A 22743-nucleotide genomic window follows, 5' to 3' on the forward strand; every position below is an offset into this window, starting at 1 on the left:
GATTTATGAGCCTTTTAATAGGATTTTTGAAAGGCAGTGGAAAATTTACAGCTCCTGGTAAATAGCCTGACATGAAAGTTAAGATCGATGGTGTTTTGTTCAGCCGCACCATCACAGTTAACCTATGGGCAAGAGTCTTTCTCATTCTCATCTAACAGTGCTGGACGCCAAAAATTCTCTTTCCAGGTGTAGTGTTCTCTTAACTAGTGGTGGTAGAACAAAGTTCTGTTGACCATCTAGGTGTTTTTTTTTTTTTTTAATATGTATATTTTTTATTGATTTCAGAGAGGAAGGGAGAGGGATAGAGAGATAGAAACATCAATGATAAGAATCATTGATTGGCTGCCTCCTGCACGATCCCCCTCTTCCCCGCTGGGGTTCTCGCCTGCAACCCAGGCATGTGCCCTCGACCGGAATCGAACCTGGGACCCTTCAGTCTGTAGGCTGATGCTCCATCCACTGAGCCAAACCAGCTAGGGTGACCATCTAGGTGTTTAATAGCTATTTTACAATGATTCGATACATGATCATTGAGATCATGATTGGTCCCCTAACCTGGTCCCTTATCCAGTGTCCTTCTCTCAGGGGAAAACATCACTCCATCTTATTTGTGCAGGTTAGAATCCTAGAAACTGTCCTTGACTCTTCTCTTTTTTCCTCATCCTTGCTCACCAGGTCCTATTGATTTTACTTCTTGAGTAGTTTTTGACACCATCCACTTCTGTCTCCATGGCCACCAGTCTAACCCAAACCCTTAGATTTATTGCTACAGAAGCCACCTTACCCACAACCAGTGTATCTTTCAGACATACGTCTATGAGACTTTCAGTGATTTCTCATTGGCCTTAGCATAACAACCAAAGTCACTTTTGTAGACAGTAAGGCCCTGCAAGGTCTGATCCCTGTCTCTGCAGCCTCATCTGGAAACATTCTCCTCGCTCCCTATGCTTCAGCCTCCTGGCCTCCAATGCATCAAATCACACAGGGTCTTAGTGCACGTAATTTCCTCTTCCTGGGAGTCTCTTCACTGCGGTCTTTGTCTGATGACCTTCTCCTCATCCTTTATTCATCAGCTCCAGGGTGATTTCCTCAGAATGCCTTTCCTGGTCTCCTGGCTGAGAAAAGTTTGCTTTATTTTGTGCTCTCATAGGCCCATGCCCCTTTACTTCATTGTGCTTACATAAACTTACAGTTAGACACTCAGCTTTGTTGGTTTTTGATTAATATACCTCCTCACTACCGGAATATAAACTCTGGGAGCAGGGACCATGCCCGAGGATGCTCATTATCAAATCCCCAACACTTGGCACAGTGCTTGGGAAAAGTAGCTGCTCAATGTATTTGTTGAATGAGTAAGTGACTATTTTTATTGATTGTTTAGGTAGAGGAAGAAGAACCCACTGGATACATTCGATTTGAAAAATTTCTTCCAGTGATGACCAATATACTACTGGAAAGAAGGTAAGAAAGTAAGTGCAATGGTAAAGTAATGGCTATAATTACATTAATTACAAATTGTTTTTTTTTCACTTCATATATTATCATCACCCAGTATTTTTCCCAGGATTGCTTCCTTCTAACTTTTCACTATACTCTGCCAGTTGGTATGTATTTAAAAATATCAGTCACTTCTGTATTAATCTAATAAGCAAAGTGTAATTAAAGGGCAAATAAGCTACAAAAAGAATAAGTCAACAACATTCTATTTTGAATTATCAATGATAAATAAGAATTAACCCTAATTATTTTTCTAGAGAAAGAGTAACATTAGTTTACTATAGTTGGTTTATTGTAAAAATTTTGTTCCCAGATAAGTTGATTTCTATGATGATGAAAAAATTAATAGGTAATAGTAAACATGTCAGTGATTTTGAACTAAGTATTTCCCATGGATGTGGAATGCTTTCAACTTCCATATCTAGAAACCAAAAAAGAGTTCAATGAGGGAAGCATTATTTTTCTAGTATGTTAGCAGTGTTTGTTTTATTTTATGTGATCGTTTATTATGTAGAGCCTGAACTAAATACTGTGGTATTTATGTCTTTTTTTGCATAATTAGATACAGACCAATTCCAGAAGAAGTCCTTCTTCGAGCTTTTGAGGTATATAAGCTCCAGATTTTATATATATTTATATGAAAAATTCATCATGTAGAATTTATTCATCAAACAAAAAAGATAATTTCTATCTTTCCTCTAGGTATTAGATCCAACTAAACGTGGATTTCTTTCTAAGGAAGAACTGATCAAGTATATGACTGAAGAAGGTAAGAGTTATTTATTACATATCTTGTAACAGTGACTTATTTAAGTGACTAACAATTTAATAATTATGCAAAAATTCTAGGGGATATTTTAAAATCAATCATTCTGGTTAAAAGGTTATTTACTATTCCTATTATTTTGGTATTGGGATGGTTTCTGTTTAGTAGTAGGTAAGAGGAAAAGGGTATGTTAAGGGGAGATGGATTTTTGCCTTTATAGGACTTCTTTAAAGTATAATGATACTTCTATAAATTGAAGGCTTTCCATTCACTTAGAGTATTTTCAGAATAAAAGGTATGCCACCTAGAAAACATGAACTATAGAAAATTTTCAGTTTTTTATGCTCATGGAACCATAGATTCTTGCTTTGAACTTGAATTGTACACACACACACACACTTTTTAAAAAAATGTATTTTATTGATTTTTTTACAGAGAGAAAGGGAGAGGGATAGAGAGTTAGAAATATCGATGAGAGAGAAACATCAATCAACTGTCTTCTGCACACCCCCTACTGGGGACGTGCCCGCAACCAAGGTACATGCCCTTGACCTAATCGAACCTGGGACCCTTCAGTCCGGAGTCCGACACCCTTTCCACTGAGCCAAACCGGTTAGGGCCACACACACACTAATACATAATATCTCTACTCCAAATAAGCCAACATATTTCCTGTAGGAATTCTCTCTGCTTAGGCTGATGTGTCAATTTGTTTTTTTTTCTGAATGTCAGTAGCCTAATGGGCATTCTCTTGGCTATTCTCATATTGGTCATATCCTCTTCTCCTATGCAAAGTTGTTAGAGTTCTGTCTCCTTTGCTCAATCTACTGGTTCACAGATTGAATCCTGATTCAGAGTTTCTAATCATGTGCTACAAAATAAAAAGTACAAGTAATTTTGAGTAGGAAAGACTAGACTGCGTCTGCATGCACAGCTGGTGTGGCCATTTTGCCTTGAGCCAGTGCAGGTGAGAATATAGGGAAAGAGTAAGAATGACCTGACACTCATAGCTGCCACCCAAGAACTCTGTGACATTGTTAAAATGATCTGAGGGGTTAACCCTGATGGAAATGTGATGACTTCAAAGCATCAACCTCTTAATCCTAAGAATTAATTTAAGGGAAGTAAATCCTAGATTATATTAGGCAATATAAGTGTAGTCAAAGTGGCCAAAACAGTTCAATGTCATTTAGTATGGTGTACCTACTAAGTGCAATGAGAAGTAATGATACTAAAATCTCTTCCCTTTCTTAAGGATATTGAAGTCTTATTGGGGGAAATGAAACTAACTTACAAAAGTTCAAAAATACAAGACAATAGAAAAGTTGAGTATTAACCTGGAAAGCTTGGTCTGGGGGAATTTAAAGAGAAAATATGTTTCTTAAGATGGTGGAATTTGTGTGGGTGAGTTACTGAGAGCAGGGGTGAAATCTTATGGGTTATAGCACCCCCACATATACTAAGTCTCGACAAATATTTGTTGAATGAATGAATGAATGAATGAATGAGTAGATGAATAAAGAGTGGGTGAAGGGGCCCAGCCAGTGTGGTTCAGTGCTTGAGCATCGACCTATGAACCAGGAGGTCACAGTTCAATTCCCCGTCAGGGCACATGCCCAGGTTGTGGGCTTGATCCCCAGTAGGGGATGTGCAGGAGACAGCCAGTCAATAATTCTCTCTCATCGATGTTTCTGTCTCTCTCCCCCTCTCTCTTTCTCTCTGAAATCAATAAGAAAAAAAAAAAAAAAAGAGTGGGTAAAAGGGCCAATGAGAGGAAGCCATAGTATGAACAAAAACTGGGTGGTAGGAATGAGCATATTTGGGGAGCCTCTGAGAAGACAGGGCCAGAGGGGCTTATTGGCCAACAGTAGGAAATGAGTGTAGATAGGTTTCCTGGGAGGAGATTTTGGAGGCCTGGGCTCAGGAGTTTAGAATTCATCTTGTGGGCAATGGAGAAGCATCATAGTGTTTTGAGCAGATGAGTCACACAGTGCAAGAGGGATGGTAGGAAAGTTAATCTGGTGTTGGTAGCTTCGTTAGATGACTAAGAAAGAGGTTATATTAGGGAGATCAGTTAGGAGGCGATTTCAGCATTTGAAGGTACCCTAATAAGGTCCTGATCTGGCAGTGGCAATGGGAATGGAAGGAAGAGATTGATACAATAAGACTGTCTACAGTGGGATCATGGGGCAGGATGAGTGCAGGGGACAAAGATGGGAACGGAGTCAAAAGGAACGAGCCTGTGGCCTGGGGGATGGGATTATGTGATGCTACCACTGAAATAGGAAAGTTGTTGGCTACAGGAACAATGAAAGCATTCACAGTGTCCACAGAACATGAATTGTTTGAGAATGTTCATTCTAAATGCCCAGGATGTCATCTGATGAACATAAATACCACTGAATCATGTTCCTACAAGATAGAAGTCCATGTGTGTCAGGCATGTGTATTGTGTCAGACAGTAGTTAGCAGCAGGGAAGATCTCAAATCATTAAAAAAACACATGTTGCTACTTATGTTCCAGGCAGTGTTCTAAGTACTATACAAATAACATTTTAATCCTCATAACCCTATGATAGGTACTATTATCACTTCCATTTTTGAGACAGGAAAGCTGAGGCACAGAGAGGTGAAGTGACTTGCTCGAGATCTTAGAGCTAATGAGACAGCTTAGCATTTGAACCTAGGCAGTCTGGCTCCAATCCTTAGTCAGATGCTGCACATTTCCTTCCCCAACCGAGGAGGCATGGACTGTCTTCTGTCATTTCCTGGAGCGAGGCCTTGTTCTAAGGGGAGGTGTGGTCATTGAGTTCAGGGCCTGGTGCGGGCCTGCTGGCCCTCGGAGTCCACCTTCACCCCTCGCCGGCTGGACAGGCTGCTGCGTTCCTCTGTGTGCCGCTGTCCTCCACTCTGAGCGGGGATGGCACTTTGTACTCTCAGGGAGCGGAGGGAGGTTAGCTTAGTGAGTGCAGATGAACACTAGTTCTCATGAGGGTTATTAGTGTTCTCTTAAGGACTTACTGTGCCCATCAAAGGTTATTGGTAGCATATTTAGTATTTAACCATCAGGCATAAGATTCAGAATTTGTCATTTTAAGCATTTCAGGTAGTCTTTCTTTTTTTTTTTTTTTTGTTAATCCTCATCTGAGGATATTTCATCCATTGATTTTTAGAGAGTGGAAGGGAGGGAGGAAGTAGGGGAGAGAGAGAGAGAGAAAAATTTTGATGTGAGAGAGACACATCAATTGGTTGCTCTCTGGGCTGGGGATCGAACTGTAACCCAGGTAGATGCCCTTGATTGGGAATCAAACCCTTGCGTGCATAGGCCGATGCTCTAACCACCGAGCAGCACTGGCCAGGGCAGGCATTCTTTTTTTCTTATGGATGTAAGCATGATTTCAAAAGAACTCAGCACATTCCCTTGTTTGATAATACCATCATCATTATCATCAAAATCCCCACTTGAATAATTCCTGGATTATTAAATGAATTCCAATTTAGAAAGCATTGTTTGTAGAGGCAGGTGACTTAAGCTCAGAAGGTGGGTGATCCCCAGGCCTAGGTAACTTACCTGCTTGCATAAGACTCTTCACAGGTAAGGTGGCAATTTGGATATTTCTTTATTTTTGTTTGAGATCAGGACAAAGTTTTTCTTAAATAGTCGACAGCCTTTCCAACATTCTTCATGAGTTGGCTTCTCATCTTGGTAAAACCAGTATCCAAGATGGCCCTCAGCCCTCAGCTGTTACCTGAATCCGACTAAAGCTCACAGATTTTCTCTCCACCTTCTGGTTTCCTTTGACAGCAACACTGGATGAAACTGTAAGAAACAGAGAGGAATGCTTGGAGTGCCTGCTGGATGGCATCTGCCATTGGGTGCAACTGCCATCACTACGTTGGCCAGACCTGGTTAGGGAATATTCCGAGATTCAGTCCTTACAGTTTCAAGTCTCCGTTAGCTGCTCTTCAGCAGTTTTGTAAAGCAATCATTGAATCCTCTCTTCATACTCTTACTAACTAAAAATTAGACTCTCGGGACTCAGGTTACTCCTTGCAATTTCAATAGTTTTAATTTAAGTAAACAAACAGCCTTATTTATGCTGTCCTGATGGCCTCTGCTATTTTGACTGGAATGATGGATTCCAAGGTTGCTTGAGCTATGACATCTGCAAGGTAAAGTAAGTCCCAGCTCTGCCCGGGGTGCAGCAGCATGCTCTCTGAGCTCCTGGGCTGTCATGGTGGGTGGCTCTCGGCCTCAGGGAGATCGACACGAAGGGGCTTATGGGGTCCCGTGGCAGTGAAGCTGGTAGTGGAAGAAGAAAGAAAAGCACCAGAGGGTTGTGAATGATGAATTTCCCTTCTTGTTCCTGCCAGGTGAGCCCTTTTCTCAGGAGGAAATGGAAGAAATGCTGTCTGCTGCAATTGGTCCAGAATCGAATTTCATTCATTACAGGGACTACATAACAATGATGGTGATAGATGAAAATTAAACACTCCAAAGGCTTACTTTCTAATGGAAAGGATAATTTTAAAAAATTGCTTATCTTTGTTCATTTCACATTATATCTTACAATTCCTTAATATGCTAGTTAATCCCTCATGACAACTATTTCAAGATATTCTATTTTTCAAAAGATGATCCTAACAATTTAAAACAAGTTTATTTGGTATGTCTTGCATTGTGGAATGACAAATTGCTAATTATTTAAAAACTATTCTTAAAACACTTTAACATTACCCATGGATGGTTGTTAATTTTCTGCAATAAAGTCTAGGTTACCGTCCAATGGATTAAGCTGACACAATGGAAAATGCCTGGAATGACCATAGGTTTGGCCTGTAAAGGTCTGGGGAGGGAGCAGCGTGACCACAAATGGAAACCGAGTAGCATCGTGATGAAAGCTCCTTTTTAGACCCACATGAAGCACTCCAGCAATCTGAATGTGGAAGCGAGGTATGAAAATGAACATTAATAATCAATTCCTAATGAATGCCAATTACCGATCTCATTTGAGATGATAATAACTTAGTGTAAAAATGTAAATGTGCTGATCCAGCATGTCACCATTTGCGGAAGAGCTAAAGGAGTTGAGATAATTGAATCTAGAGAAAAGAAGACTGAATAGAATTCGGTCATGTAAGGAAGTGGCAATTACCTTCCCGTCTTTAGAATGCTCACCTCTTCAGACGCCCTGTCGTGCGCGTATCGCCCTGGATGCTGGGTGGGAGCACTGAGAGAGCTCATGCTGTGCAGGAGGTGCGGCTGTGAAAGCGCAGGGCACAGTTATCCGAGCACCAGCAGCCACAGCAGAAACGGCGCGGGATTCCAGGCAAAGGGAGAATCACGTAAGGAAAATTAATAATCTTCCACAGCCTGCTTTCCACACACAAACACACACACACACACACACACCTCTGAAGATGCTTCCCCACTACATGTGTGTAGATGCATGTAAGCATTTCATGTTGCCTGTGATCTGCCTGCTAGTACCTGAGACTCTATCACTGTGCCTTCATTCAGGGAACATTCACAGTACTACTGGGTCATGTGTTGGAACTGGCATTGCAAGGTGAATCACAGTTCAGTGAGGGAGACCTGCCGGTCAGCCAGCAGCCACATGCCGATGGGCACATCCAGGGGCTGTGGACGCACCTAAGAGGGCAGCTAACAGCCTGGCGGGAGCTTACTGGGAGACAAAAGACAGCTGTGAATAGAGGGCTTCCCAGAACAGGGAGCACTGGACTTAAAACCAGCCGTTTACTGAGTGGTGGCAGGGCACAGGGCATGTCAGCAGGGGACCCGCAAGCACAGAACTCCCAGAAGTGTCATGAAGCATGGAGCAGTCTGGGAGCTGAAAGTACTTCCTCATGTTTGGTGTGAGATTTGAAAGACGTGCGAGAGAGATGAAATTGGAATGGTGAACAGGAGCTGTATCATTAAGGAGATTAGGTTAGCCATACAGATAGGGTTTTAGTGTTATTAGAGTTTGGACTTTTTTTTGAAGCTCATAGAGAAAGAAAGATTATTTGTTAATAGCACAGAAAGTAGACACGAAGGGTCAAGACTAGGTGGATGGGAAAAGTCAAGCATGAGTCCCAGGTCTCTGGCTTGGATAGTGGGTGAATTTCAGTGTCATTCACTCAGGAAAGAAATCCAAGAAGCCAGTCAGGGTTGGTAGGCAAAATGATGTTTGGCTCTGGACATCGTGGGGTTGCGCTAGTGATACACTCTGGGGAGAAATCCAATAATCAGTTGGATTAGTAGGAGGAAAACCTGGCTAGAGACGTGGGTTTGGGAGTTTATATGCGTAAACCAGGCTCGGACTTGGGGCACAGGACAGAGCTGAGCTGTTTTCTGTAAGCCCGTTACCCTGCATGACCCGGTTCTGCCAAAGCAGTAGCCCCAGTCTCTTCATGGTCAAATGGTGACATCATGTTCTTCTAGGCTGTCTCAGGATTGGGTGCCCCCAGGTCTCCTTCTAGAATTCTTCAGAAGTTCTGGCTGATGTCAAACCCCACACCCTGTCTCAGGAAGGAGTCACAAGCGTTAGCTTTATGGAATACTAGAGGCCCGGTGCAGGAATTCATGCACAGTGGGTCCAGCCGGCCCATCCTGATGGGGGCCCATTGGGCCAGGCTGGCTGCGGGGAGGGGAGCTGATCGGGGCCCAGATCAGGCTGGTTGGCTGCCGCAGTGCATGTCATAGCCACCGGTCGTTCTGGTCGTTCTGCCGTTCCGGTTGCTGGGCTTTTATATATATAAATGATTAATTTTTCATCTTTAGCACAAATTTGTTGCTTTTTAAAGGCCATCAAAAAAGTACAACACAGGTGTCCATAGAAATCTCATTTTACCTCCTAGTTGCAGAATAAACGTAGCATATTTGCACAGGGAACATTTTTCTTTGTACTCAGACCATTTTGGTTCATATTTTGTCCCTGTCATTCACCTACTCAGCCCTAGTGATCCAATTTAAGTCAGAATGGCACTGGCCTGGCAGGAGGTTGCTTGGTGCAGAGTTCTCTTATCCTTGTGACCCAATTTCTTCAGAGCCCGCTCTGCCCCAGCTCTGGGGGCTTTGGGAAGGACAGCTGGTTCCCACACCTCTGGGCAGGGAGCTGCAGGAGCTGGCAGCCTGGAGACTCTTGCCTCCACCTGGCTTTGCTGGCGACTCACTCTGGGTCAGGTGCTTCCCTCCTGTGCTCCTCTGTCTGGCCCAACTTTAGTCTTCTCCCTCCTTCCAGAAGCAGGCTGATTTAGTCCCCTTTGCGTGCACCCAACGTACAAGTGCCAAATGCTAAGGGACAGAAAGAATGTGGAGAGGGCAGACTGTGCGATGGTCACGGGCAGGACTGTCTTCTGTGGAACCAACTGTGGTTAGGTCTTTCTCTTCTTCCTGCTGTCCTCCCTCCCCCTTCAGAACTGCCTGCTGCCAGGTGAGAATCTGTGTTTGTGCAGCCAGTTCCTTGTAGAATATCGGGGTCACTACACTGACCCTGAGGGCAGCTCAAATATGCAGAGAGCGTTGGCGTGCATGTGCCCCACTCGTGCCAGGCATGGCGGCTGGCTCCTCGGCCTGCGCGTTTCGGGAGCGCGCTTACCAGTCACCTACTTCAGAGGCACCTGGGCGGCTGCTGGTTAAAAGTCCAGACTCCAGACCCTAGACCGTCCCCGGGGTGGGGCCCAGGAACCCACGTTTTCCTCAGGAGTGTTGTGCACACAGCAATGTAAGAACCACTGTCCAGGACGGTAGTTGAGGGGAAACGGGGGGATTTGGAGCTGGGCCCTGCCACTTACTGGTCAGGTGACTGGCACCGACACTTAATGCTGCGTCTCTGCGTCTTAATTTGTAACGTGGACAGAACACCTACCTTACAGGGCTGGCGTGAAAACTAAATGAGGGAATAAAAGTGAAAGTTCTTTAACACGCGATTATTCATAGGAATCCAGCTAGGTAAGAAGGGGGAAGGAAGGAGGGGTAGAGAGGAAGAAAAGGGGGTGAGGAGTGGGAGGGAGAGACGGAAGCGAGGCTAGCTCTCCGGGGTGGGCAGGCAGAGAGTGGCAGAGCAGGTAGGTAATAACTGCTTCATCTTGGGGTGAGGGCGGTGAGCCGCCCGAGGTACTGATGGGGAGATGCCGGGTTTGCTACCAGGGTGCTATTAATTACAGACTGTAAAGTCTATTTCTAGATGTGAAACTAGGAGGTGTTTGTCTTTCTTTTATAAGAAACCGTGCTAAAACACAGAGCATGCCATTTATCATCTTAACTGCTTTTAAAGGTACGGTTGGTAGTGTTAAGTACACTCACATTGTGACTAGGTCTCAGAACGTTTCATCCTGCAGCTCTGAAATGCAGCACCCAGGGAACAAACGCCCTTCCCCTGCCCCAGCTCGCGGCAGCCTCCACTCCGCCTCCTGCTCCCGGGAGTCTGGCTTCTCCAGGAGCCTCACAAGTGGAATCGACAGTGTTTGCCTTTTGTGACGGGCTGATTGCCCTTTGCCTAGTGTCGCCAGGGCTCTTCCATGTTGTAGCACGTGACAGGAATTCCTTCCTTTTAAAGCTGAGTAATATTCCATTGTTGGCTAGACCACGTTTTGTTTACCCATTCATCATCCATTTGTGGACATTTGGTTTGCTTTACCTCTTGGCTATTGTGACTAATGCTACTAAGAACATGGGAATACATCTTTGAGGCCCTGCTCTCAGTTCTGTTGGATACAGACCCAGAAGTGAGATTGCTGCATCTTTCTTCTTTTTAAAAAATTGTCTCTCAGTCAGTGCTTTTAGAGCAGCATGAATTATTCACCGCCCCCCGGAGCAAACTCTTACTCATTTGTGGAAATGGTGTTTTGTTTTTCTAAACTCACCAGGTTGAAATGTTGAGGCAACTTGCTCTTTAGACCGGAGGTTAGCTTTATACGGGGCTCTGCAGAGCGCCGGGCGGCTCCCGGTGCTGCCAGTAAGTCTTCGGTCCTCAGTCAGAACCTTGGACCAGCGTCTCACCATTGGTCACTAAGTTCCTGACATTCATTCAGGGATGGGTGGAGTATCGCCCTTAAGCACAGCTTAAAAAGTGCCAAGGTTTGTTTGTGCTCTGAATACAAGTCTTATGTTCCAGGCAGTGTTCTAAGTACTTGCAAAAGACTCTTTACAGGTAACCACCGAGCAGCACTGGCCAGGGTGGGCATTCTTTCACTCTGATAAAACCACATAGCACAGTCCTCTAGTCAACTATCCCCATTTTAAAATGTTCTGCTAACTGTCTTGGCTTCATTCTAAGCCTGGTCACCAGCTCAAGGCGTGATAGTCACTTAGGCAAAGGTCATTGTTAGTGACAGTAAAGGTACATATATTTTCCAACTAGTATTCTTGATAATTTACAATATTTTTTAGTTACTTCTCATCAAATCAAACTAGTTACTAGACTATCATAGTTTTACCTTGTAACATGGCTGACAGCACTCATAGAGGAGAATTCAAGCTCACTTCCACTTACAGTATTAGTAGACTCTTCAAGGTTACTTCATAGGAAACTTTTTATTTTTTTAAAAATGTATGTTTTATTGATTTTTTACAGAGAGGAAGGGAGCGGGATAGAGAGTTAGAAACATCGATGAGAGAGAAACATTGATCAGCTGCCTCCTGCACACTTCTCACTGGGGATGTGCGCGCAACCAAGGTACATGCCCTTGACCGGAATTGAACCTGGGACCCTTCAGACCCCAGGCTGACGCTCTATCCACTGAGCCAAACCGGCTAGGGCCATAGGAAACGTTTAAAATAGTATTTTTATTGATTTCAGAGAGGAAGGGAGAGGGAGAGAGAGAGAGAAACATCAATGATTTGATCGCCTTCCTCTTGCACGCCCCCCACTGGAGATCGAGCCCACAAGCCGGGCATGTACCCTGACTGGGAACTGAACTGTGACCTCCTGGTTTATAGGTCTATGCTCAACCACTGAGCCACGCCAGCAGGCCTGTAGGAAAGTTTTCAAGCCTCTTCTCTGTGAGGGCCAAACTAGATGACATCTGGGAGATCCTCCACTTAACTGGGTACCCAGACATTTAGTGATGACCCTAAGCCAGGTGAAAGTGCGTGGGGTGAAGGCGGGGCAGTTTGGATAGTAGGTACAGCCATTTGCTCAGTTCTTTAATTTCTCACAAGAAATGCTTCTTGATTTTTTTTAGAAGCATGCATTTTATTTTTTATAATTTCGTGTGTGACAGGTGGGGTTTAAAATTGCGTGTGCCCTTACCAGAAGTATAAGCCCCCATGTGACCTGTGTGCTGGTCAAATCTGCTCCAGATAACAGTTTTCTTCCCTTGTTATTTTCTGGCGACTCAGCATTTCCATTAGCCATCACACTGCTGGTTTTGATATGGTGAGTCTATCTTCTCATGGGGGTGGCAGTGAAGTGCTTGGACTAGATGTAATTAAGCGGTAAATTGATAAAACAGATTTTGAACCCCATAGGGCTATAAGAAAAAAGATGATTTAGAATAACTACTTATGTAAATAATAATAATACAGCAGGGATTTATAAAAATTCTGAATATAATTCTTTGCTAAATAAACACTTTAAATAATGAACACACATTTTAGTTTACTTTGTTATTTAATATATTTAAATTATATATTTAAAATAGTGTATATTTTAAAATAAGAAACCACTCACACACCTCAGATTCGCAGCTTGTTAGTTCTGTGTTTCTTCCATTTTAAATTTGGTCATTCTACAGCACTGCACTGGGAGTTGTAAGCCAGGTAGAAATTTTGTTAATTTCTACAATAATTAGGGTTAACCAGATAACTTCAGAATTTTCTTAAGCTAGGAATTAGGGCTTCATATGATATATATAAAAATAGAATCATTTCTAAAGAGTTGTAACTTAACTCCAAGGAAAGGTTGCATTTCTTTTTTTTCTTTTTCTTTTTTGCCGAGGGGCACACTGGCACGTTATATATACACAGCGCAAAGTACAGGGTCTCAATAAGAAAATACACTCTGCTGAAGTGTACCCCCACCACCCTTCTGTACACCCCAGATTAACGACACAGGAAAGGGAACAACCATAAATACAGGAGAGACGGGAAGGTTAATGCTCTAAGGGGCAAACACAGGCAGGGACACACTGCCAGGAGGAGACACAACCGCTTCTTCCCGGGAAAGAGCAATACGGCGGCACAGGAGAACAGTAGCCACAACTAAGCCTGTGATGCCTGGCACGGGGCACCTGCACGGCTAAGAGGACAGGAGCGGAGGGGAGAAGGAAGAGAGCAGAGAGAGCTTCCTTTCCTGCTGTAGGCCCGAGGTGGTTCAGTTTATATCCATGGACTCAGATAGGGGGTCACAGGCAGGAGGTGCTGGGGGATCAGGTTGGCTAGGCTGGGGCTTGGTTTGCAGACGACGCGCCACGTCCTGGCGTTGATAGAAGAGGACGTAGGCTGCCTTGGACTCAATCTGATTCTCCGTCACAGGCGAGACGCTGTTATCTTCAAAGTAGTGCCACTGCCCACTGTCCTTGTTGCAGGCGAATGCTGTGTAGTGTCCATCACGCAGGCTGCCATAATGGTTGGACACGGCAATGAGATCGTATTTGTACAGCTCTGGGGCTGACGCATCCTGTAGCTTGATGACAAACTCTGAGAAGTCCAGGTCCCGAATAGGAAACTCCACAAGGGTGTCCAGCTTCTCTCGGGAGAGCTTGGTGTAGGAGAAGCGCTTCAGGTGTATAATGAGCTCTCGGGCAGTGTCCACAGGCCCAGCTTCTTGGTGGCCAGCTGGTGCTGCTTGCAGTTGGGGCAGTACCAGGGGTTCTCCTTCTCCAGGGTCTCCACGGTGGTGAAAGCTCAGTGCACTCCTGCAGCCGCACAGGAGCCTTCTTCAGCATGTACCCCACGCAGTCATGCCTGACGTAGCCCTCAGCTTCCAGCTCCTCGTCGTAATGCTTCTTCATCTCTGGGTCCCAGTTGATGGCGATGTAGGGCTGGGCTTGAGTATCCTCGTTAAAGTTGGAGCGGTCGCTGGTCCCGTTGGAGTTCACCGTTTGCAGGGTGAACAGGTGCTTGCGCCACATTCTCTGGGGCCAGTGAGATGGTCCAGGAGAGCTGTCCGCAGGGGCCCGGCTCCCACTAGCGACTCCAGAGCTGGGCCCAGCCTGCTCCGGCCCAGGGTCTTGGGAGCTGCCCCCAGCCACGTTTCCAGGCTTGGGGATGTTACCACCCTCTGTGTCTTTCTCATCACCGTCATCCTCATCCTCTGAGCTGGGTCTGGTCACATAGCGTGAGAAGCGGTACAGCAGAATGTGGTACAGGGCGTCCCAGGAGAGGCGGTCCCGGGGCATGGACACCAGGAGCGGGTGTCCGAAGAGCATGAGGCCATAGTAGGAATAGTTGTAGTCACGGGCTGGGGTACGCTCTCACAGGTAGATGGGGATCACGACGTCCTCCCTGGTGTTCTCCGTGATGGAAGACCTGCCTGACACCTCGTAGATGAATATATCGTCCCGATCCAAGATGGTGCTCAAAGACTCCTCAGATGGAAAATCTTATAGAAGCGGTGACTGAACATATCGGCTGCCATCATTCTTTCTGGTGAGATACCAGTGTGCTTGGCCGGGACCGTGCACAAATCCGAGATCTTGCCTTTCTTGGGGACCATGAGCCAGTGCTGTTCTGGCTTGCAGCGGGGGTCCATAGAGACAAAGAAGACCTCCATGACCCTCTTGTGGCTGACAGGCAGTGGGACACTGAGGTAACAGAAGAGGTCAAAGGTCACAGACACATTGCCACAATCAGGGCACACCAGAGTGGACTTGAAGAGTCTGTGGAAAGTGTCCACAATACAGAATCGTTCCGCCGTTTGTGGTTCTGCCAGGCCTCCACAGCAACTTCTTGATCAGGCCGCCCAGCAGCATCACGCTGCTCCACGTATTCCTTCTTCTTGACATGACAGGTCCTCATGCAGCCCATCCAGAATGAATGACAGCAGCTCCTGCGAGTCATGCTGCTGGTAGCCCAGAAACTGGGATGCAAAGTGGCCGGCCTTGGTCTTGAACACATTGGGCACGATGGAGCGGTGGTGGCCGGACCAGGCCTGCTTCACCAGGCCCGTGTAGGCCTCTGCAATCATCCTTCACGCCCAGCAGGTTGCAGAAGTTGAGCTCCTCCAGGTAGCCGTTTTTGAGGAAGTACTCGGTGAGCTGGGGCACGTTGCCGAGGCTCTGCGGGGCTGAGTTCATGAAGCACGTGTTGCCCAGGTTGGTGAGACCCCAGATGCCTGGCTGGCCCTGGAATTCCTCCTCCTCCTCCGGCCCGCTGCTCGCAGTGCGTGGCTGTTGGCGGTGCCAGGTACCATCCTTGTTCGGGTCTCCACGATGACCAGCTGCCCAGGGTTGAGGGCAGCGTCGCGCACTGTGACACGTGTGTTGCACAACCTCTCAAAGGAGCCCTCTGTGTTCTTGACCCGATGCTGTGTCTCTTCCTGGGACTCACCACGAACTGGTCTTGAGCGGTCTGCAAAACGAGGTCAGTGGAGTCTGTCTGGCTGAATTGAGCGGTGTGAGGTGTGTCCTTATCACTGTGCTGGGTAGGCAGCAGTTCTACTGGGTGCACTTCCACCTCACAGATGCCACGCAAATCCACAACCTGGCGTTCAGTGGGCGTTTGGCCATGCTCTAGGCCATACCAGCTGACCAGGTGATTCCAAGCAGTGGTGGGGAGCAGCACATAGTCCTCACCTCCCACCAGTCCCTTCTTGAGGTGCCAGTTTATGTTGTCTTCAAAGAGCTTATCATTATTGATACACTTTCTCCCGTCCTGGGAAGGAGGCTTCCGCCAGAGGCAAAAACCTTGCCGCGTCACAGTCTTTGCTCATCCGAAGACGCCATTTTCTGCTTCAGCCGAAAGGTTGCATTTCTAAGTCCCTGAAGGACATTATCTGAATGCCTGGCTAACATTGAGGGCTCGGGGTCCTGAGAGCAATGGAGCAGTAGGGAGGCTGAGAGGGCAGGCATCAGCACTAACTACCGAGAGAAGCGCAAACGTTGGACCCAAAAGGTAGACACCAGCCACCGTCACTAATGGTTGGAAACACGCGGAGAGGAAGATGATGAGGGCTGCATGTGGAAGCTGTGAGGCCTACAGGCTGCGATGCCCAGGGAGGCCAGCAGAGGGGGCAGTTTTGGTTTCATGTGCTTGCTCATTGCAGAAGTGGCGGTGGAGCCAAGCAAGGGCCAAGGTGTGGAAAGCCTTGCATGTGCATCCAGGTAACAGACTTTGTGGTACCAAGTGGGGCAGGCTGTTCACTGGCCCCGGCACTCTGAGACTGCATGCTGCACTCCGTCACTGTCTCCTTCAATAACAAAATTAAAGGCTGATCCAGCTCTTGGTAACTCTCCTGCAAGTTCTTATCCCATCCCTGGGCCTTCTGTTCCAGTCGGAGGACCTGGCTTATTATTTGACAGAGAACATAGGAACCTTTAGACTTGCATATTCTCAAATCTCCCTTGTCAGAGACCACATGGCACCTTTAAGATCTGGGGCCAGAAGGTGCAGCTGCAGGGATTGTTGTCGGGAATGTCTGTTCCTTGGAGTTGGTACGTACGCTCCTGCCTCCGCGCAGCCCTCTGCTGTGCTCAGTCCCCTGTAGGGCCCAGGCTTTGGGGGTTCCCTGTGCACCACGTTAGGCTGGCCAGGCAATAGGGTGATTTTCACAGTTTCCTCCAACAGACAGAAGCAGCCCCTGACTCAAATCAAGGTATGATCTATCTATTGTTTCTTCTCAGTTTATGAACAGAAGGTCAGACCGTTAAAAAAAATTCCTCATAAGCTCTTAAGGCTCTGTGATTTGGGGTATGTTTTAAAATTGTAATTAAAAAACATGAAGTTTACCACCTTAATCATTTTTAACTGTACAGTTCAGTAGTGTTAAGTATATTCACATTGTTGTGAAACAGATCTCCAGAACTTTTTTATCTTTCAAAACTGAAATTCTTTATGTTCAGTAATCTTCTCTCACTCAGCTGTAACTATCCCCAGTGCGGGGCGTGAAGGAGGCCAATCAATGATTCTCTCTCATTATTGATGTTTCTATCTCTCCCTCTTTCTTCCTCTCTGAAATCAATAAAAATATATTAAAAAACAACAACAACAACAACATCAACATAACACCTTTTGTCCCTGAGCCACCCAAGGCAACAGCACAGGACTGGGGACATCTTGAAAGTCCTCTGGTCAATATCAGCTCTTCCGAATGATGTTGTTACTGTTGTTTTATATGAATGGTCCACATTTAATTATTCCGTTTAAGTCCAGCTTTAAGATGATTGGAGTGTAAAAGAGATAGCTGAGTGAGAGAAGAATACTGAACATTTTACAAATGTGTGTGTTTATGTTTAGAGAGATGTGTTGAAGCATGTGATTTTTAAACTTTATACTCTTTTTACTGTGATAAAACTACATAGCACAAAATATACCATTTTAACCAGTGTTTGGGTACAGTTCAGTGGCATTAAGTACATTCACATTGCTGTGCGACCATCACCGCCATCCATGTCCAGAGGTTTATCATTCCAACGGAAGCTCTGCACCCACTAACCAACCACTCCCTTTCTTTATGCTGAACCCTCTTCCTGGGCGTCTCTAGCTCCTCCCTGTGGAAGCCCCGGCACCAAGCTCAGTGGCTGGCCGGAGGCCGTGTCCGCCATGTTTCATGTCAGGCGAGGACTTACAGGAAATTCATTGGTGCTTCAAGAGCCTGCCTGAGTGTTTGGCAAAATATGGCCCAGTATTTTATTTCTTAAAAGTGTATTAAAGGGAAACTAACTGATTTAAATTGTTAGTTTTAGAAACACTATTGCCCACTTGTGAGCAATGAGGAAGGAAGGGAGTTACTTCTTGGGTCCTCGAGTATGGCTGTTACACCTGGGACGGCAATTCTCCCGGAGAGCAGCGACCTGCTCTTAAGTTGAGAAGGTGGTTGGCAGGACCTGGCACAACCAATTCATCTCCCCCCACTCAGCTGTTTGCCAACTGTGATGTGGGTCTCATTCATTCTTTCACTCGCTCGCTCACTCATTTATTTGCTCATCAGTAAGTTCGTTCCTTGAGTGAGGCACACCAACCATGGGCAGGGCTTGCTGTCTGTGCGGGAGTGACTCGCGAATGGGTAAATCCCAACCCCAATGGCAGTGGCTGCTGGGGGCGTCTAGACATGAAGAAGTGACATCTGAGCTGTGACTTGAAGGACAGCGAGTTTCCAGGCAAGTAGTCAGGGAGGGGGGCTCTTTCAGGCAGAGAGAGCATTTGCACAGAACCTGCAGAGCCAGCTGGTGGTGATGCCTCACCCGAGAGGGGCAGGGGTCAGAATGGGAACTCCCGTGGCGGTGAAAGGAAGGGCCTGGCTGCTGGTGTCTATTGTGTATGTAAATATAAACTCCTACACTTTTCTAAAGCTTCCGGTCATCTGGCTAAGACCTTTCTTTGTCTTAAACTATAGACACAAAGATTAATGTTGGCAAAGTAGCATAAAAGCTGGTCTTGTAGAAATATTTTATCAACTAAACACACGGATGAGCTGTATACTAAAATCCTGGCTCTAGAACTCTTGATCGTGTACCATGCGGTACAGAGTATTTAGTTTTTATCTCCCTTCTTGTGACTAATGCTTCTGGAGCCAGCAAGGATGTTACCCGACAGAAATATCAGTGCCAAAGCCTCTCGCCCTGGCTGCTCACTGAGGATGGCTCTTCCCTTCTTTCTTTGCACCAGTATCGCGATGATCCCAGAGGCACCCCGGGTTAAGCAATCTGTATTCAGTGTGTGGTTCCCAAATCTGGCTTCCTTCTACTGGAAGTGATAACAGTGAAACTAAAGCGCATTCACTTCATTTTAAATATGCATCAAATGGGAAATAGTGATGCATGTTTATTCCGGGCAGGCAGCAAAAAGCCTCAGGAACGGTCCATGAAGGTTACCAAAACTTGAGGCACTTTGAAACCATGGGGTGGGCCTGCTCTGCTCCGTGTTTATATTATGTTGGCACCAGAAAGACCTTAGCGTCAAGAATATCCAAGATCTGCTGTGACAAATAGACGAGAAGGGGTTAGAATGAACTGTGGCACCTATCATGCATTTCTGATATTCAAACTGTAGAGCAGACTCTCCCAGGAAGTCCATGGAGAATCTTGAAGGAAAGAAGCAGGGCCCAGGATAATCTATGCGCAGGTGGGCTGTGCTGTGCTGGTAATGTCAGGGAGGTGGTTACGCTGCCTGAATGCCCTTGAGGTTCGCCTTGTGGCTTCCTCTGGAGAACTGGGAGAACCCTTCCGGTTACTTTCTAGGGCTTTTAGGAACGAATGAGAACCCCTAAAGGAAGGAATATGCTACTCGCTATAAAATAATGACAATTGTTGGTGGAGTGCTTTGATTTCTAGCAGACACTATATATAGAGAAAATTGTCCCTGCATGGGAGAGCTGGCAAGCTCTCAGCTAGGAAGAGGGGCATGGTTGACTCACGCCATGATAAAGCGAATTTAAAGGACACAAAAAGAGGACTTTATGGGCATGTACACACGTACACACACACACACACGCACACGCACACGCACACACACACACAGCGATTTCCGACTGGTGTTCTGTGGAGTGGCTGCTGAGCCCCGCTGTGGCTGTGGGACCAGGGGAGGTGTGATCTGCCTCAGTGAAGGACACCCGACATGCACTGCTAGGGTAGCTCACTCTGTTCACTAGCTCTCTTCTGGCTCAGTGAGAACTTACAGCCTGGGAAGGGCAGGCAGAACACAGGCCACAGGGAGAGAGGAGAGCCAGGGAGGGAGTACCAGAGCTCTCTCCTCTCTGCCAGGTCTGCCTCCTCTGCATACTCCCTCCTGCCCAGGGTCAGGAGAAAGGGGGTGACACCTTCCCCTCCCTGTCCCTGTCCCATGTCACCTCCCAGCACATCACTCCCTGCACCGCCCAGGCTCATGACAGACAGTGTGGCCTTTCTACTTCGGAAAAAGAGAATCCTCAGAAGACGGCAGAAATGGACGTAGTAAATGATGGAAATTAATGGGTATCAGGAGAGATGATGCCCCGAAAGAGAAGACTGGGGAGGAGTTGATAGGGTGGAATTGCCTGAGATTCTATAATGACATGAAATTTGCTTATTTTCTGTGGCTTCTGTTCCAAATAAGTTTTGTTTCTCACGGCGCAGTGTGCAGTATAACCCGGTGTTCATCACGGGGACCCCCAGGGGGTGGTCCAGAGGTCCCACGGGCATGTGGCGGGAAGCTGGGATACTGGCACCCTAACCAGAAGGAAGCAGGAAGAAAACAAAGAGACTGCCATGGACTGAATGTGCTCTTCCCAGTTCACATGTTGGAATGTGACCCAGTGTGACGGTGGTTATGTGCTAGAGTGGGGCCTTTGGAGGTGACTAGGTCATGAGGGTGGGGCCCTCGTGAACAGGATTTACCTTTAGAAGAAGAGGCCGAGGGTGCCCTTGACCCTTCCACCATGTGAGGACACAAGGAGAAGCCAGCAGTCTGCAACCTGAGAGAGATCTCACCGGAACCTGACCTCGCTGGCACCTTGACTTTTGACTTCCAGCCTCCAGGACTGTTGTCTCCACAAAATGCCAGTTCCAGGAGGGCGGCCTGCTGCTGTAATCCCAGCATCCAGGACAGCGCCTTGCTTGTCTTGCGCACTCAGTAGTTACTGACTGAATATGTTGAGACATCTCACTAACCCTAACCCTCCCCCAAAAGTATCACTCCAGGCACACAAACTTGGTTCACACCCTTTCTCTTCGGAATGATCAACTTTGGACTGAAATCAACTATCAACTTTGGAATTTAGCATGAAAGGAATTGATGAGGATAAAATGATTAAGGATTGAAATGAGAGCCCAAGAGTGGAAAGTCTTTCTCAGCTTGTGGGCTAACAACCCTCCCCTCAAACTACAATAGTGACCACGCCCACAGATGAAAGTTACCAGTCTGCTGCTGACTGGCAGCCCGCACATGATCATACGGTCCCCAGGACACCAGTAGATCGTATGCAAATATTGTTTGCATATTCATCAAGCTACCACATGGACAGTGTAAGCTGCTTTAATTATCTTTAAGAAGAAACAGCCGCCTCTGGCACATGCACTCGGCTGCCTCTGTTGGCAACCGACCTGGAAATTATTTCAGAAGACAGATATTAAAGAGGAGTGGAATCTGTTCTGCCCTCTGCTTAGCAATTAGAATTTGCCAGGCTGATTCTGGAGTTTCATTTCTGATTCATACTTTTAGACTTTGACATATTTTAGCTATAAAATGAGTGACTCCTGAGGTATAAATAATGAACAAGCTAAATTGCATTTTATGAAAATATAAAAGTCCCATGAAGCATTCCCAAAGAAGTTATGTTGGTTTAATAATTAAGCAACAAGAAATATGGAATAAGAATGTCATTCTCAGCCAGGTAATTGACCTTAATTTTTTGCATTTTGTGCTTAGAGTTAGGGAGTCACTGTTTTCACCCAGGGATATCAGTGGAATAAACAAATAAATAATTGTTTATAGAAGCTCTGGACTTTTAGAAGCCAGTATGTAATTTTTTCATTCATAAAATGAGTGGGTTTTGTTAACCTAACCTGAGGGTAGGTTAATCCTCACCTGAGGATGTATGTATGTATGTGGATGTGTGTGTGTATACATATATTCATATTTCCATTGCTTTTCAGAGAGAGTAGAAGAGGGAGGGAGGGAGAGAGAGAAAGAGAATCATTGATGTGAAAGAGATACACGGACTGGTTGCCTCCCACACGCACCCCTACCGTGGACAGGAAGCGAACCTGTAACCCAGCTACATGCCTTTGACTGGGAATCAAACCCAAGACCCTTTGGTGCATGGGCTGACACTCTAACCACTGAATGAACAACACTGGCCAAGGCATAACCTAAATATTGAATTAAAGCTGTCAAATCCATAAATGTGAAGACATGAGAAATCTATCAATCATCTAATTTATGTATCAATGAATGGTTTGGTTGCATCATTAGAATCTTCCAGTCTAATAGAAAATAAAATTATAGCTAGTTTCTTTAAAGACTATTTAGGCTGCTAAACCCACAGAATGAAAATCCTTGAAACTACAAGAATTCTAAAAGCCTAAGGTGGACCTGAAAAAGCCACCATTAAACCTAAAATTAGGGAGTACTTCATACACAATTGAATTTTCCAAAGGGAATGATGACCAACTGGGTAACAACAACATGAAACCTGTATAGAGGCACTGGAGAGTGGCCCGAAGCAGGCAGAGACTGGCGGGGATTCAGGGACTCAGAGGGTTGGGTGGGGCTTTCCAGTCTGCTGGGCATGGGGATTATAACTCAAGGAGATGGCCAGCTTTTGACGTGAGGTGTTACCACGTGGTGGAGTTCAGGGCTGTGACTGGAAAGGGAGGAGGGAAATCCTGTTAAAGGAGAG

General features: G+C 46.0%; 1 protein-coding gene and 1 pseudogene across 4 annotated transcripts in view; one reads left to right on the forward strand and one right to left on the reverse strand.

Annotated features, from left to right (window-relative positions):
• DRC8 (dynein regulatory complex subunit 8) overlaps nucleotides 1-21838 on the forward strand; it is a 91928-nt gene extending 70090 nt beyond the window's left edge. Inside the window, exons 4-9 of one of the 3 annotated variants that reach the window (XM_080651297.1) lie at nucleotides 1382-1461; nucleotides 2060-2102; nucleotides 2200-2266; nucleotides 2699-2800; nucleotides 6638-7609; nucleotides 20480-21838. In XM_080651297.1, the coding sequence (XP_080507423.1) occupies nucleotides 1382-1461; nucleotides 2060-2102; nucleotides 2200-2266; nucleotides 2699-2718 (210 nt within the window). In that variant the 3' untranslated portion in view covers nucleotides 2719-2800; nucleotides 6638-7609; nucleotides 20480-21838. The remainder of the gene's footprint in view (nucleotides 1-1381; nucleotides 1462-2059; nucleotides 2103-2199; nucleotides 2267-2698; nucleotides 2801-6637; nucleotides 7610-20479) is intronic. The other 2 variants (XM_080651296.1, XM_080651295.1) reach the window with 2 other exon arrangements.
• Nucleotides 10326-16468, reverse strand: LOC308238750 (ubiquitin carboxyl-terminal hydrolase 11-like; annotated as a pseudogene). Its single transcript has 2 exons — nucleotides 16408-16468; nucleotides 10326-16135 (listed from the first exon to the last, which is right to left on the reverse strand). The product of its transcript is annotated as a ubiquitin carboxyl-terminal hydrolase 11-like (transcript).
• Nucleotides 21839-22743: the final 905 nt, after the last annotated feature.

This window comes from Plecotus auritus (assembly GCF_963455305.1).
Source record: "Plecotus auritus genome assembly, chromosome: 14".
NCBI lineage: Eukaryota > Metazoa > Chordata > Mammalia > Chiroptera > Vespertilionidae > Plecotus > Plecotus auritus.